We start from the raw sequence: 17,906 nt of genomic DNA on the forward strand, positions 1-17,906 counted from the left end.
ATTCCTTTTTTGGTGATTAGAAGATTTGCAGTGAAATACTTTGAAGGAATTCATATGAGTTTAAAAAAATTAAATTTTATAAATTACTAATCTCGAATATCTATTGAAAACTTATGATAGCTTAAATGAATAAATTTTTATTTAAATTTAAGATAAAAAATAATATAAAATGTTTTTATCTGAATAAAAAAATAATTCATTAATTTCAAATAATTTAATGAAATGGAAAATTGAAAAAATTTACTAGATAAAAATAAAATAATATTTAATATACATTAATAATAATAAAAAAAATTTCAAGCCAAAACTTATTCCTTTTTTGGTGATTAGAAGATTTGCAGTGAAATACTTTGAAGGAATTCATATGAGTTTAAAAAAATTAAATTTTATAAATTACTAATCTCGAATATCTATTGAAAACTTATGATAGCTTAAATGAATAAATTTTTATTTAAATTTAAGATAAAAAATAATATAAAATGTTTTTATCTGAATAAAAAAATAATTCATTAATTTAATGAATGAAATGGAAAATTGAAAAAATTTACTAGATAAAAATAAAATAATATTTAATATACATTTATAATAATTATAAAAAATTTCAAGCCAAAACTTATTCCTTTTTTGGTGATTAGAAGATTTGTAGTGAAATACTTTTTAGGAATTCTTCTTTATCTATAAATTTAAATTAATCAGCAATTACTTCGATGTTAGAATTTATCAATAACCCAAAATACTTTATTATTTTTTACCTATTTTATTTACTCATTTTTTTAATTTCTAAATAATCAGTTAATACTTTTTCTTGCTTTAATTAAACATTTTCGTTTTTTTCAGCTTCTAGACTATCAAGTATTTTAAATTCACTATAAGTAAATAATTTAACGAACCAATTTCTTCCTTTTCTTCCAAACTGGGCATTACCTAATTTCTTTGCATTTGCAATGTTTATATCAATTTCTTTAGCAATCATTTCTTTTTAAATTATAGACTATAATTTTAGTGCTGCATCACTTAGCTTACCCATATAAATTATTCTATTTTTATCAATAACACAGTCAGTAATGAAATTGTTCGCAAATTATTCTAAGGAATACAAATCGAGTTCTTCATTTACATTGTAGTTATATGGCTTTATCAAGGAATTCTTTTAATCTTCTTTAAATATCACCATATTTTAATCTTATTGCCAGTAAGCTGAGATTTTATATTATTTTTGATTGTATCCAATCTGTTTTACTATTAAATCTTTTACTAATAAAACTTATTAAGATTATTCTATATCTTATTTATCTTCATAATAATCAGAGTGATGTGAATAATTATTTGCTTAATTTTCAAAATTTTAATCTATACTATTTTGATGGTTGTGATTGTGAGTTGGGGGAATTGATTATTCAAATTACCCATTATGATTATGATGGATAGTATCTTTTTTATTTTATTCAGCTTCATCGTCAAAATATTAAAGAGAGTTTTAATTAGAATTAATACTCTTTTTTGATTAAATTTAATGATCTTATTATTTATTATGAAGACTAGAATTAGAATTTCTATGTTTTATTGGTTAATCAAGGCTATTTCTGCTATTATGCTGCTATTAGTTCTCAGATTTATTTTTATCTTAGTGAAGTTCACTTTTATCATGTTCATGTTGAGAATTTTAATGATTATTGGACTTATGATTGTCATGGTTGGTATGGCTATGAGGAATAGCATGTTAGTTTTGATGACTTTATTCTTATTAATTTAATTCTATTTTCTAATTATTTTATTATTCTTTTATTTTATCTTACTCTAAGATTTTTTAAAATTAAGATAAATCAAAATAGAAGAATCTATTTATTTAATCAAAATGCACGTTATCAAATAAATATTTTTGTTTATTTCTTGAGATCTTTCTCACTGAAACATCAGATAACTTTACGAATTTTTTTACTTACTCATTATTTTCTTCTCTATGAGAAAGCTATTAGGTTATCACAAGAACGAATAAATCTTTTTTAATAGCTCCTAATTGCAATTAGCAAGAATAAGATGTAGCAAGGAACTCATCAGTAATTTTCATCTAGTACTTCAGACGATAGTGCTTTAACATGAATTTCTTTTGAATTTTCTTAATTAAATTTAACTATTCTTCTGAAAGAACTATTATTTCTTTATTTTCAACTACATAAACCATCAAATTAAGATACATGTATTCCTATATTTGATTGATTGCTTCCTCTTAATTTATCGTATTTAATTATCCATCTTTTAAACTGCCAAAACTAAATTTGTTTAAGTCTATCTTATATTCTACTTGTTTAATATGGTGGTTATTTGGACAAGAAAATTATATTTAAGAACTTTCGATATTGAATTTAGATTCAAGAATTAAAGTTGAGTAAGATGTTTTTTAATTCTTTTTTGAAATGTTATAGATTTCGATTGTATCTAAAACTAAATTTTAGAGCTTTTCTTATTAATTCACTTTTTGTTCATGATGAATAGACTTATATTAATTTGCTTATGACTAATCAAAGAGATCTTCTTCTGTAAGACTGAACCTTTGGAGATTTTCCTCTTCTTGTTTAACGTTTTTTAAAGATTATTAACTTTAATTCAGCTTTTTAGGAGTAGGGGAAATGTCTAATTCAAACCCTCTTTCTTTGTTGTTGTTATGGTCTTAGCTTTTATGAATCTTATCATAGGAATCAGTTTTCTTTAAATTATCTTTGCTCTTTTAATGGTTGTTTAATTCTGTTTTTTAATCTTTACTGTCCGAAAAATGGGTGGCCTAGTTTTTATTTTAGCTTTTTTCATAGTTTTCAGCAGCTGATTCATAAAATTCGTTATCTTCATATTTATTTTCCTCTTAATTAAATGATCCTCTTAACTCTTCTAAGTTGTAATTTTCTTCTTTTTAATTGCTTAACTATTATTTTTAATCTGATCTTTAAGTTTTCATAGGTGATTCCTTTTAAGTATTTTCATAGCTTTAATCATATTCAAGATCATCAAAATCAAAATCATTTTAATTATCTTTAAACTACATTTTCTACTAAGATTCCTTTGTATGATGGTCATTCTTTTTTGAACTCTCATTATTATTTTCTTAAACTTAATTGAAATCTTCTTTTGACTTTTGATGATTTTATTGCTAAATATTTTTATTAGAGGCAGGAGTGCTTCTATCAAAAGCACTTTCAAGGTGAATCTTTTATTTTTCGAAATCCTTTCCATGGTCTGATTATCTATCAATAGAAGGAGATAAATCTAAATCTCCATCATCTTTGTTTCTCTAATTACTTTAGAATGCTCTTGATATGCTAGCAAAATCTTCTTGTATTTCGTTTTAAGTGATCAACCCTGAGTTTTATCTTTTTTTGATTGGTGACATATCTATTTATTCATCAAAGTTGGTTTTTGAATTATTTTGCAAAAGAGGTTTTATTTTACTTTCAGTTATATTATTGTTAGTCGAAATATCCTATTCAATATTCATATTCTCTTCTTAAATGCTTATTTAGAGAGTCTTTTCATCAACTTTTATCTTTTTTATTATTTTTAATTTAATTATTTAAATAAAATAATTTAATTTTTTACTTAGTTTTAAAGATTATTGCCATGTTTTATCAAAGATTCATATTCTGGTAATGTAATTCTCAAAACACCTGGTTTTACTTTAGAAGAAGAACTCTTATTTATTAAATCAGCTCTAATTATATAGGGAGTTGCAATGCTATCAATTGATCTTATGGTGAGCAAAATATTTGGTGTTATCTTGTGGATGAATTTAAGATTTTAGCATTTTTTGATTTATTTTTGGAAATTTCTTCTCCTCAAACAAGAAATAATTAATTTGATTGCAACCTCTTCTTTTTTGCCCTTTTTCCACTCAAAGAAACCATAAATAGGATCTATTTCGAACTTTAAAAATAAATTCAGTTAATTTAAAGGTAAAATAAAAGAATTGAATAGATAGCTATTTATTTACATATCTTGTTGGATCCCACTTATCTTTCATAATTCTATTTTCTAAATTGAAGTATTTGCCAAAAACATTTGGAATTGTTATTTTCTTGTTGATGTTTTTTCCCACAGTGACTAAAACTTAAGCCGTAGTTATTTTTTGATTTAGCTTTTTCGTAATTATGAACATGTATTTTACTCTCTTACCATGAATTTCTGTTGAAATACATTTTTTTACTTAATAGATAAACAATTCTTTAAAAAGTTTTCTGAATCTAAGTCTAGACTTGATAAAACCTTAAATGTAGCTTTAAGCAATTATTTGTTTCCTTTCTTTTTTCAACTCAAAAACATTCTTTTCAATATCTAAATTAAACTATTTTTCAAAGAAAGATTTTAAATTTTATGAAATTTTTAATAAAATTAATGAATACCTCTTATTCAAAATTAAGAGTATTTTTCTTTATTTGTTATATTAAATATTTTGCTTCAATTGAACTTAACTTTAAATTTATCTTGAGCTATTTAGAAGCTTTAATAGTTTCAATTAAACCAGAAAATCCTTTTGACTTTTTATTGGTATGTTTACATATGCTAAACAAAAAGTCTTAGTTAGTATTCAGTGGCTTTTTTACTATAAACTTAGCTTAAACCTAATATCTTCCCTTTATATTCCTTGATATATACTAAGAAGATATTTGCTTTTCAACCTAATGCTTTACACTAATTTGTCTCCTTTCAAAATCAATATCGAACTATTTTTTTCAAAAGAAATTCTTAAATAAATATAAGAAATTATTTAATTATTTTACATAATTAAATGGATTTATTTTCTTTTATTTTTTTGATATCTTATGCTAAGATTAAATCAAATGGCTGTGAGATGTAATAGTCTTAGCGAAGTAAGAGGAAATAGGTATTTCACTTTTCCATCTATTAACTCCTTTTTAGTTAAGAGTTTCTACTTTTGCAGTGAATTAATGTTTACTATTCTTCTTCTTCTTTTCAACAATTGTAAAAAGATAATACTTATCTTCAAAATTAATTTTTCTGAGGGCTAAAACCTTAAAAGGAATATCTGCTCTTTTTACCTTGTTTTGTAGCGATTTTTATCTCTTAACTAAGTAGAAAAATTTAGTAATTTTTTTAGCTGCGTCATCTTTTTTATCTTTAAAAACTAATTTCTTTTATTATGTATCAAGTATGTACTATTTTATAAAATGTTATAAAAATTAATATTTAGAATAAACTAAAATAAAATTTTACGTATTCAAAGATCAAATTAGGGTTTTACAATATTGCTTCTAATTTTTCTTTTATTTCTTAAATGAAATGGATGTAATTAAATGACTTTCTAGAATTCAAACTTTGTACTACACAGAAATACTTCTTTTAAGACAAATCTTCATAGAATTATATGAAATAAGGTTAACTTTCTTTGTTAATTCTTTTTGAGAGAATTAATCTTTTTTTATTTTGAATTTCTCTTTTTGTCAACTTATAATTCTCTTATATTTTGTAATATTGTTGGATTTTTTATGCTGCTTCTGCCTCTTACTCTGAGTATTGCATTTATTAAACTTTTTTATTTTTTTTAGATTGTGGGAGGAGATTCTGAATTGTTTGTTTTTTCTCAACTATTGTTTTACCCTAAGCGCGAATAGAGAAATTGAAAAATGTAAAAACTTTTGTCTCTTCGTTTTAGGTAATTTCTTCGAATTGCCAATCCTGATTGAATGGAATTTTCAAATAATGAGGCTCAATTGTAATCTAAGATTCAACTGAAAGGTATTAATCTAATATTTCATTAATTACTTTAGTCATTTCTTCATTATTTAAATATTCACCATTATTGTAATGCTAACTTACTAATCTCAAGTCTAATATATGCTAATATGTGTGTGTGTCTTCAATATCAAAGTTTCTTACTGCAATATATTCAACTATAATCATAGCACTCTCTCTAAGATAGAATACACCTAGTATGCCATTTTTTGTTTTGTTTGCTTTATTTTTACCCTTTATGGAGATAATTTATTATTAGTGATATTTTATCAATATATCCTCCTGCTTAATCTTTTAGAGGAGTTGTTCTTCAGCATTTTATATTAAATTTTAAATATCTTCTTCTGTTAATTCTGTTTTTTGCTTCTCATTTAATGTTTCTTCTATAACCAAAGAAGTTTTAAAAATTGAAGAATTCTACGTAAGTAGAAAATGTGCCTCAATAGTATGCTTTGGTGTGTCCTAAAGTATTTCAAGGTAGCTCCATTTTTAAGAGAAAGGAATTTTCAAAGGGTAAAATAATTGATTTTCTTCCTTTTCGTCTATTGCTCTTACCTAAAGACTAACTTTTTGGTACTCCTCATATATCATCTTTATTACTTTAGTGAATTCGGAGTGACTTAAGTAATCTCCTCCTTTATAGTGGTCTTTCAAACAAGATACATCAACATAATGATGATAGGAATATCTGCAAAATAATTCTTCAGATAATAAAGTAACAAATTCAAATACAATTTGTTGCTTTACTCTATCATAGAATACTCCGAATACTCCTGCTTTTTCATTTCCACTACTGCAATAAAGATTAATCGACTCATATTACTAAATAATATCCTCTTACTTAATTTACTTAAGTAAAATTTCATTTTTCAATTCAATCAAAGATTAAGCTGTGTTATCTAGCTCAATGTAAGACGATTTAGCACTTTTTTTGAGCTGAAACTTGAAAGTAATTTTGTTGTTATTCTCAAATAGTTCTATCTTCTTCATGTTAGATAACGTTATAAATTTTTCTTTTAAATTAACTCTGAGATGTTATTCAATTTAAGAATCAAAGATATTCAAGAACATAGCTTATAGCTCCTCAGGCTATTTTTGCTCTAGATATGAACTGAAGTCTGACCAGTCAATAGTGTGTTACCACTGATCATGCTTACGACGAAGCGATGATGTAGATAAAACTTAAATTTAGAAAGATTGGTTTGACTATTATTGAAGTCTTACTTAATTATCAACATAAATTATAATCAGCATATACAAGTTAATTTCATAAACAACTGCAATTAAACCTCTTCTTGTTGAAGATGAAGTAGAAGTCATTCTTGAGGAATATGATGAACTAGGTTTCTCAGCTTCAAATATATTTATGTCTCTTTCACTGAATTCCTTAATTATAATATAATTTTAGTTGGACTTCAGCTATTAATTAAGAGATTCCTCTGAAAGTTCAGAGTCCTAATTAATTTAGCTGTTGTTTTAAAGTTGCAACCCAGAAGATTTTTTAATTAGTATTCTTTTTGAAGAAGAAGGTCTCTCAGAGATTTAAGATCCTAATTACTCTTCACTTCCTATCCTCATAGATCTTTATAAATTACTATTAGTTTCTATTTCCTTTTACTTGATAAGCTCAAGCTTTTGCTTCTGCTCTTCAGCCTACTTGGCAATTTGTTCTAACTCCTTAAGTCTATCCAATCTTGCTTTTTCCTCTTATTCTTTTAACTTTGCATATTTCTGTTTTTCTTCATTTTCAGCTCTTATTAATTCTTGAATTCTTTAATTAAGTAACTACTCTTTTGTTTAGATTTCATTCAACTACAACTTCTTGATCTTCTCTTATTCTTCCAATCTCTATTGCTCTTTTTTCTCTAATTCTTTAAGCTAATCTATTTTTTTCTACAGTTCTTCCTGCTCCCTTCTTTTCTGCTCAATATCTTAATCTATCTAAATTTTATCTTCCAGATTTTTCTAGCTAATTTATCTAAATAAAAAAGTTAAGACAAATATTTTTAAAATATTTAATATTTTACTTTAAATTATTCAAAAAATCAGATTAATTTATTTTGACTTGTTTATCTGTTTAAGCATTTCCTTCTTCATAGTTCTCCTCAACATCTTCTTCCCAATCTAAATCATAGTTTTCTACAACATTATTTTGCATTTGCTAAACAGCTGCAACTGAAACCGAACGATGGTTATTTATATCGTTTTCATCTTCTTCTTAAATAGCTTCGTACACTTCTTCTGCCCCTCCATTGTTAGCATCTTCGGGATAGAAATCATCATAATGCTTTTTATTAGCCTACTTCATTTAATTTGAATATTACTATTGCTGCTATTGATATTGCTATGATGGCTATTAATTTCTTTAAGCATACTGATTTTCTACTTGCATTTGATAATTATTATTTTTATTTAAATCATTTTAAATATGATTACTATAGTTTTAATTTGACTCTTGATAATTGTCTTATTAACTGCTTTGGTTAAAATAATTATTATAAGCAGCCTGCTAATATTTTTAGTTGTTGAATTAAGCTTATTCAGGCTCATCTTCTTCAGTGAAAGTTACTTCTCTTTTATTTTTATTTGGAGATTACTGCTTTACGTATGCTTTGTTTGTGTTTTTTTATTGTTGTGATTAATTAAATCCCCTAGTAGAATACCCAGTACTTTAGTTAATACTGATGCCAGTACCATTTAATTAGCTATATTGAGAATTATTTTAAGCACTATTTACGTTTATTCTGCCATTTGAATTATTATGAAAAGAAGAAGATTAACCTTGATTGTAAGAGTTGTGTGCAAAATTTTAATTCTATCTTGGACCATTCATAGCAGTCTGATCGTAGTTATTTTCATGATTATTGTTTCTCTTTAACATAGGATACTAATAAGGGAACTTTTAACTCTATTACTAATAATCTCCAGTTGTTAGAGATTAATTATGCTAAAAGCTAGTATTTACATAGCTATTGTCAAAATTAACTCCCTATGTGTAGCTGATATTATGCTATTAATAATCATTTTACAAATCTTTTTTAAATCCTCTAGGATTTGCAGAGGTGGGACGCAGTTTTGAATTTGAAGGTCTTTAATTATTTACTAATGGGTGGTTTTAATGAGATTATGATATATTCTGAGAGTTTTAAGAATAGTCTAAGTAGACTCTACTAGAGTTATGATTACCAGTAACAGGAACTCCTCTTTAGGCAATCCTAAATACTTTATTAGAAGATTGTTCTGGGGTACGATGAAAACGAATAGAAGCAGTGATTGCTCCTCTAGTTCCATTTGCATCAGTTAAATATTTTTAGTAAAATTATTAAGGGTTTGATTGCTAAGAATAAAGAGATTATATTGGGTTTTAGAGATTTTACTAAATCTGCTGTTAATTTAATCTATCAGCATTGGGTGAGTTCCCCTTTTTTTATACTATTTTTATGTTTTAATTGTTAATCTAGTTTGGTCTTCTGTTTGCAGAGCGTATTCTGACTTAATTTCCTTTGAATTCAAAATCAGAACCCTTTAAATTATATGCATCTTTTATAGTTGAAATTTTTTTTTCGATCTAAGCAATTTAATCAAGTGCTTGCTATCCCTTTTTCGGAGCACTGCTAGGTCTATTCATTTTATTTGAAGAAATAACTATTTTTTTCACCTGCCCTTTAGGTCTCATTTAAGGCTTGTCATTGCCCATTCTATTTAACTCTTCCTCTTCTTTTTATTAGAGTTTCTAAATTAAAAAATTTAAAGGTTAATTAAAAGTTTTTGATTTAATTAAAAATAGATTCATGATAGTGATTTAAGATTTTAACATTTAAAATTAAATTTCATGTTAATAAATTAAACTACAAACAAAGCAAGCATATCAGTTGAATCAATTAATTTATCGATTAATATTTTTAAATTTTTAAAAATCTTTACCAATAAAAATTCGTTCAAGGTTTCTCTGAATTTGTTTGTCATATGATGAGTTAAGCCCAAATTTTCTTCTGAAAAGGTAAGTGCATTTTCATAATTTAATGTAGCCATATCAATGTTATTGAAAAATTCTTCTTCAACTGCTACATTGTAGAATGCAAGAGCTAAATTGTTGCAAACATCGATATAACCTTCCATTTACTTTAATAACTAAATATCTTTATTCTCCTTTTGATATTCCTAAAAGTCTTTATGTAATTAAATTACAGACTTTTTAGCATGGCTTAGTGCTTATTTGTGGCTTAATTTTATTAAAATAAAAAATGAATTTTCCTGTTCAAGGTTTAGCATAAAAATTACTCTCCAATCTAGTTTAGTATTGCTGATAAATTGAGATGAGTATAACCTAAATAGAGCCTTGATTCTTGTTATATCTACAAATATAATGCTTTCTAGAAGCAAGCTAATGCTTTTTCATAATCTTACATTCTCTTATACATGCAACCCTAATTATTAAGTGAAAGTGCTCTCATTTCTACAAAAAATCCATATTTGTGTGGCTAAGTTAAATCATCGCAAACATTTAATATCTATGAACACTTTTCCCAATTGTTTTCGTTTAAAGCTTCGACTGAATCTTTATTTAACACCTTTATAACCGTCTCAAACATATAATTATATTTGTCATCATCTAAAAATTCTTTCGCCTTTAAAACCACTAAATTATTTTTAAATTAGATAAAATAACAAATAAAAAAATGATACTTTTATTCTTTAAATCAATTAAACTAAAAAATGAAAGCGTTAAAATAATTTTACACTAAGAAATTTCATTAAGTGCTTAAACGAGGTTTTCATCTTATCTAATGCTTTATACAGCATCATTCAGTCTCTTGTTTAATATTTTTTATTCATAAGGAAGATCTGAATTGCTGCCATTTTGATTTTCCTAATCGTGCCACTCTGCATCATCTTCATGAGATTATTCATCTATTTGCTAATTTTGGTCATAATAACCATTTTATATTTTTTAACTACTTTGACCACCTTCTTCCTATTCATACTAATAATCCTCTTCTACATTCTCCATCTGTTGAACTTGTTAAGGAAAGTTGTTTGCTCGCTACGCTGCATGCTAAATAAAATAATTATCTCTCTACTGCATATCAAATTATGTACTTTATACTATTTTTATGTAATTTTTTGATATTTGAAACTTGATTCTTGGCTTCCTGGTTAATAAATAATCAAATAACTTTCTTTATAAATTATGTATGAGATTTGTTTCTTTTTGACCAATAATTTATATAAATTAATTCAATAAATATAATTATGCAATTGTAAATTATTTTCAATAAACAAAATTAATAGTTAAATTCAAATATTTATTTGCTTTTTTTTGCTTAACAACTTCATATAAAATTTGGTTTTCTTGCTAACTTGATAAATACGCAAGCTTTATAAGATTGTTATTACTGTAAATAATAATTATTTACATTTATTTGTATTAATCCAAATGAAGGATTAAGTCTTTAAAAAGTATCAAAACAAACCAAACAAATCTTTTTACAACTAATCTTCGAAATTAAAACTCAACTTAATTCCTTTTTACGAGAAAATAAATAATTAAGTACCTACCATCCATTCATCCAATTTTAATATAAAAATTGCAAAAAATAAATAAATTATGAAAATAAATAATTCATTTTTTACCTCATAATTAAATTTATATTCTTATTCATTAATTTTTATTTAATACCATGATATTTTTTAATAAGATAAATACTTAATTATTTATTTATAGTAATTAATGTAGATTTTTATTAAAATTCTTAATTACTTAAATTATATTCAGTGCCAGTTCTAAAATTATTATTTTCAAGAAAAAGAAACTAAGATTTTTAAAATAAAGTAATTTTTCAATATTTTATTACATATAAAATATGTAATTAATCTACCATACATCTTTCTTATAAAAATCTCTAGAAAGTAGCAAAATATAATATCAGATAATTCTAAAATTAAATACTTATTTCTTTTTATAATATTTGTAGAGAAAAAAAAGTTTGATTATTAAAAGTCAGAAATCTAGTTTTCAACAATATAAAAAATTTTTTTTAAAAACAATTAATAGTATAAATACTCTTAAAAAATAAAATAAAACTATGTAAAATAAATTAAAAGTAATATTGCTTGGCTTTAGATAGATTGATGAAATATTTTAAATTGTAATTTAATTTTTTTTAATGCAAATATTAACAAATACAACTTCTGATATGATTAAAGTTAATAAAACAAAGTTATTTATAGTAAAGCGAAATCAATTCTTTCAAAATAATTAAATTTATTTTTTCAATAATTTAATCTACTATTTTTTTAAATTTAAAGTTCATAAGCATTAAAATTTATGGTAGAATGTATAAAAAATTTGCTTGTAAATAAAAAGATATTTCTGAGCATAATTTTAGAAATTTTTATTAAATTTTACAAATAAATATTGTCTATTTTGGTTGATTTTTTAATATAAAATATATATATTATGAGTTCTACTTTAACAAATAATAAAAAAGTGGCTCTGCCTTAATTCGCTGTGTAAATGAATATTCTTTAGTTATAGCTTTGAGCTATTTTACTGAATTAATGTTAAAATATTTGATAAATATAATTTAGGTAAGTTAGAAATGAAAAATTAGAGAATGTTTTTGAGTGCATCATTTGCAAATAGATTAGCAAAACAATTCCATTATTTTAGCGTCATTTGACAGAAGAAAGACATTTATAAGTAATTAAATCTCTAAATATTGCATTCATAGTGATTATCTTAAATTTAAAAGGCCTTAGAAAAGATTAAGGAAGCTGCTTAAAAAAAGAAAGAAACATAACAATTATAGCTTAAAAGAGCTGCATTAGAAGATCAAGAGTAATTTTATTACATGATACTTTCATTTTTACACAAAAATATGTTAAAATAGAGAAGTAGCAGAAAAGTTGAGAAAAGAAGAAGAGGAGGAACTAAAAAGAATCGAAGAAATAGAGAGATAAGAGGCTTTAGCAAGGTATAATTTTTAAAAATGTTGAATTTATTGTAAAATAAATCTTTATTATATAGAATGGAAGAATTCAGAAAATTAAAATAGGAGGTTTAGAAAGAATTGGAAGAGTCAGAAAAAATAAAATAATAATAATTGATAGAAATATAAAATAAAATTTAAAGTGAAAAATAAAATGATTTAGAAAATGATGATGAAAATTAAGAAAGTGAAAGTTAATCCTAAAGCCCAAGCAATTAAGACAAAGGAGATGAAGAGTTCAAATAAAATGATAAAAAAGAAAACGAAAATGATGAATAAAATATTGATAAAACAAAAATAGATGAGGATGAGGAAGATAATCCATTAAATAAGGAAGAGTTAGAATAATTTAAAAAAGATTTGTAAAATGAAGAAGAAGATGAAGTTATTTAAAATGCAAGAAGCTTAATCGATAAGATTAAAAATAGAAAAAAACTAAAAAAATGAAACATAAATAAAAGTTTTAAAATAAAAAACAAAATTATTTTTTAATATGAAGATTATTTATGTCGAGACTTAAAATTTTATATTAATTTGTTTGAATTTACCTTTAGCTATGATAAAAAAAATAATGCAATATATTTCATTGTTCTATAAAAGTTTTATGAATTATATGGATTTATAAAAATAAATTGAATGAAATACAACTAAGATATCTTTTTTAATTTTTTTTTTTTTGAAACATTACATTTCTTTTTAAATAAATAATTATTTTAGTTAGAATAATTTATTGCTTATTTTGTTTTTATGAAACAGCACAAAAAAATATTAAAAAAAGTATTTCAAATAGATGAGCAAGTAAGTTTTCTTAGATTATTACAGTCGTTCATTAAAAGAAACTTAAATCTAAGAATATATTTGTTTAATTAATTATATAAATATTAGCTTTTTAGTTTTTTAATTACTTATCACACTTTTATATCAGATATTTGTAAAATTTATAAGCTCTTTTCTTATTGAATATATATATATTAGCATAGTTTATTGTTAAGATTTCTAATGGGTAATGGTTCTTCTAATAAAAAAAAAGAAAAAAATATAGATTAAACTTTACAGGATTTGCAAAAAAATTAGAGCAGATCATAAAAATATGATCCTTTTGCTGATGTAGAAATATAAAGGTTAAGAGAAAAATTCAGATTATTATCTGACAATAAGCCTACATTGACGTTAAATGGATTCAAGCAACTCCTTGAACTTAAGACGCATTTTTTTAGAGAAAGAATTTTTTAGCTAGTGGAAGCTGAAATGACAAAAAGAAATAAAACTGATATAGATTTTGATTATTTCATTAAGGTGCTAACTCCCTTCCATCCTTTAACTTCAATTGATTCAAAATACAAGCTCTTATTTGACATTTATGATATAAACGCAGTAATTTTTTAAGAGTAAATTAAAATAAATCAAGGAAATGAAATAATATATTTTAGGATAATCTAATTTCTTAAGATGACATTAAAGCCACTATGAAAATTATTTATTCAATTTAGATATCTAAAGATAAAAAAGGTAAAAAAATAAAAAAATTTTTGTCTGAAGCTTGTTTGGCATATTTTTTTATAAATATCTAAAACAGATAATTAAAACTAAGAAGAAAATTATAGGAAAAGAAATGCTGAATTGGAAGAAGTTAAGGAAGCATTTATGGCAAACTAAGATTACTTAGATTCATTAGCTAAAGATATAATGAATGATTTTGACAAAGACAGGAGTGGAGAACTTGATTTTGGTGAATTTAAAGAATTAGTTGATAATCTAGATCTGTAATTTAGATTAAATATAAATTTTTGAAAACAGTTTAATAATATTTTTAATTACAATTTAAACGAAATTTAAATACAAATAAATTAATAAATAATTTAGAAAAATAAATAAATAAAATATTTTAATTATTTTAAAATAAATGATTGAATTAGATTGAATAAATTAGTGTTTTATGTTATTTTAATTAATTCTGTGTTCTATATCAAAATTAATGAAAATTTAAAGAAGTTTATTGAATTTAAAAGATATTTTTTAGTTAATTAAAGCCAGCCTGTGAACAATTTAAAATTTTTATATTTATTTCATTAGCAAAATAAGAACTGTTTATATCTAGCAATAAAATTTCTAGTTAAAGAAATGAGTTTATCTACTACGCAAAAGATTAACTAGGTTATAAATCCTTAATTTTTAGGATTTTCTATTGCCTAAGGTAGTGAAGTAACTTATGACGAAGTAAAATATATTAAAATTGTTATATTTTCTTTGTTTGAGCAAATTTTAAAATCTATTTTTCAATCAAATATATAAATAGGATTTAGCTAAAGAAGTTGATAAGTTGTATGAACTATCTATGAAACTGAAGGGTAATTTAAAATTAATTTTAAGCAAATGCAAAAGAATTGAATAAATCATACTTTCAAATAAAAAGATAAGATTGCTAAAGCAGTTCCAGCTTCATCTTAAGTTAAAGAAGAAAGTAATTTGCAATTATTTTTAAATAATATTTTGCAAATTTAAATTAAAACGCTTAAAAATAGATAAGTAAAATGAAGAATAAAAACTGATAGAAAATCTCAATGAGGTATTTACAATTTTTGATACTTTTAATATAAATTAAATGTCTTACTGTATTAATAGATTGGAAAGAAATTTAGCTTTTAGAGCATAGACAATTTAAAGAAAAACATTCATTTGTTTGATCCTAAATTAGAAAGAGTAAAGCATAACCTATAAAACGAAGCTCATTAAAAGAGCTTAGATATTTTCAAAATGAACTTAATGCAAAGTTTATACAATTAAGGCTCTGAAGATCCATAATAAACTGGAGATTAAAAAGGCAATAACAACAATAACAAATTAAACAATACAGTAACATAGTGCTTGCAAATCCTTGAATCTCGTAAAATAATTTTTTAAAATTATATATTAAAAGTTTAATAATAAATTAATTAATATATTATAGGTTGGTAGACTGAATTAAAGCTATTATAATAAAAAAATTGAAGTAAAATACGTTGATATAAATTCTTAAATTACTATGTAGGCTAGGTTATTTTAATTAGAAAAAATAATGATTGACCTGAACAATAGTAGTTAGTTATTGTTATAATAATTTACTTATATCATTGAATCTTGAATCAGCTATATATTTATAATTAACATGTAGCAGTGAATGGTTATCAAACACTTTGCTGGCTTACTAATGTTTTATTTAAACACTTTCTTTATAAAAGTCTAAATAAATAAGATAAAAATAAAGATAGATAGTTAGTTAGTTAGTTAATTATTAATTTGCCTAAACAACAAATAAAATTGTTATATATTAACTTATTCAGGTATCTTACTTAATAAGTGAACTTAATCACCTGTTAAGCCAATTATAATAATATATATATATATATATATACATATATAATAATATTTATAAGCAACCATACTATGTATCCCTTTAAATAGCTTTATATAAATATTTTATAATAATCTCATATGAATTAATCATTTAAATATTCTCATAATATACTATAAATTAATATATAATATTACTCACTATTAATAATTTGACAATAAAATTTTTTTTTATGAAGTTTTCATTTTATAAGCCTTAATTTATAGACTAGAAACTTTTAAAAATAAATTAAAATGAAGTAATCAATTTATAAAAAATCATAAAATATTATTTCGAATATCTGAATAATTTATTTCAAAAATATTTATTAAAATAAATAATATCAAAAATCATTTACCTCATAATAATCATACCAAATACTATAATTATTTACTGCAATAAGTTTATAATAATTTTACTCATAAAGTTCTTTTAATAAGCTATTATATTTATTGATTAGAAGATAGAAAATATTAAGAGAAAAATAAATTATTTTTTGTTGTGTTTTTTTGATTTCTTAAATTTTTATGTAAAATATTTTTTAAGATTAAAAAAACATTTATTCGATAAAATAAATAAATAATTAAAATATTGATTTAAATAAGATTATTAGATAATTGAATTTAAATAACTTCTAGCAATTTAAATATATAAATCGTGGTATTCAAATATAAAGATTTACGCCTATTAAAAAAATTTGTTTTATGGGTAAAACAATTTATTTTTCTTAACTTATTTCAATTATCAATTGTGCAAGAAGTTTTTTCAACTTCAAGAACTTCATCAAAATAATTGAAATCAGTTAATTATAATTATTTATTACTACCAGTTACTAAATATCCAGGTATACAGTCACTGAAAAATTCTTTCTTTAAATTTTAGGTTGAGGTATAATGGTATATTAATAAGATTTCTCACAAGTATTAACTATGAAAAGACCTTTACTTGTTAATTCCATATTTGCACAAAAGCCTATAAATCTAATTTCATGCCCTCCTTGACTAAGAGAGCTACTTCCAATAAAAATATAAGTAGTGAGGGTTAAAAGAATTGCAGCCAAACTGATTGCAGATATGAAAACAAACTTCATTTTTTAATATTTTTATTCTTTAAATTTGTTTAGATTGCTGTTATTTTGTTTTTTTTATAACATTAATGTATATTTAAAATGGTGATATAAGTACTAATTGATGAAACGAATAATACCTTCAATATAAAAAAGAAACCTTTGAGTAAATTAAAAATTAATTCCAAAATTTTTGTGAATGATTAACTCAATTTACAAAAGAAAATATGCTTGATTACTTATAAATTCTTTTACATAAAAAATAGATTTAGTTTAGAAAAAATTTAGAATTTGATAATTTATTATTGATCTCTTAGTAAGTTAAAAGTAAATTGGTAAAAATAATAGAGATATGGCATTGAAATTCTTTGTATTATTTTTTTATTTTTGGTGAAAACTAAATTGGTTTTTAGGTATTTAAGTAAGTGAACAATAACTTTAAAATGTAAATAATAAATAAATAATTACATTAATATTAAGTAGAAGATTAAAAGGGATTTTATTTAAGGGAATAAAATATATTATAAAAACAAATTGAGATAAATCTACAAAAGAAAAGTAAATTGATTCACTTTTCTTAATTTTAAATGCAAACATTGTTCATTCATTAATTAATCATATTAATTTTAAATTATTTAGTTTATCTAGAAAATTTTATTATTATTTTTATTTGTTGTGTTGTGTTTTGTTGCTGCATCTTTTCTTGTAAAGCATTTAGTTATCATTCATTTATCTAGTT

At 23.0% G+C, this 17,906-nt stretch overlaps 4 protein-coding genes across 4 annotated transcripts; 3 read left to right on the forward strand and 1 right to left on the reverse strand. All coding sequences in view use genetic code 6, as the record gives it.

The window, feature by feature from the left end:
- Positions 1–601: 601 nt before the first annotated feature.
- TTHERM_00939180 (tetratricopeptide repeat protein) lies at positions 602–10,750 on the reverse strand (the record flags this gene model as incomplete). Its single annotated transcript, XM_001031092.2, has 10 exons — positions 602–3,535; positions 3,589–3,912; positions 3,980–4,330; positions 4,389–4,709; positions 4,767–5,162; positions 5,221–7,717; positions 7,767–9,472; positions 9,664–9,961; positions 10,021–10,378; positions 10,480–10,750. The coding sequence occupies 10 exons, from the start codon at positions 10,748–10,750 to the stop codon at positions 602–604; spliced, it is 9,456 nt and encodes a 3,151-aa protein (XP_001031092.2).
- A 1,317-nt stretch (positions 10,751–12,067) lies between these two features.
- On the forward strand, positions 12,068–13,178 carry TTHERM_00939190 (C2H2 type zinc-finger protein; the record flags this gene model as incomplete). Its single annotated transcript, XM_001031093.3, has 5 exons — positions 12,068–12,252; positions 12,331–12,442; positions 12,495–12,580; positions 12,633–12,716; positions 12,770–13,178. The coding sequence occupies 5 exons, from the start codon at positions 12,068–12,070 to the stop codon at positions 13,176–13,178; spliced, it is 876 nt and encodes a 291-aa protein (XP_001031093.2).
- A 552-nt stretch (positions 13,179–13,730) lies between these two features.
- TTHERM_00939200 (EF hand protein) lies at positions 13,731–14,522 on the forward strand (the record flags this gene model as incomplete). The annotated part of the gene is made up of 3 exons (XM_001031094.1): positions 13,731–14,105; positions 14,162–14,240; positions 14,308–14,522. The coding sequence occupies 3 exons, from the start codon at positions 13,731–13,733 to the stop codon at positions 14,520–14,522; spliced, it is 669 nt and encodes a 222-aa protein (XP_001031094.1).
- A 330-nt stretch (positions 14,523–14,852) lies between these two features.
- TTHERM_00939210 (hypothetical protein) lies at positions 14,853–15,719 on the forward strand (the record flags this gene model as incomplete). The annotated part of the gene is made up of 6 exons (XM_001031095.1): positions 14,853–14,948; positions 15,028–15,079; positions 15,145–15,192; positions 15,254–15,297; positions 15,354–15,615; positions 15,679–15,719. 6 exons carry the CDS (start codon positions 14,853–14,855, stop codon positions 15,717–15,719), a joined length of 543 nt encoding a protein of 180 aa, XP_001031095.1.
- Between the last annotated feature and the right edge of the window lie 2,187 nt (positions 15,720–17,906).

This window comes from Tetrahymena thermophila (genome assembly GCF_000189635.1).
Source record: "Tetrahymena thermophila SB210 genomic scaffold scf_8254436, whole genome shotgun sequence".
Lineage (NCBI taxonomy): Eukaryota > Ciliophora > Oligohymenophorea > Hymenostomatida > Tetrahymenidae > Tetrahymena > Tetrahymena thermophila.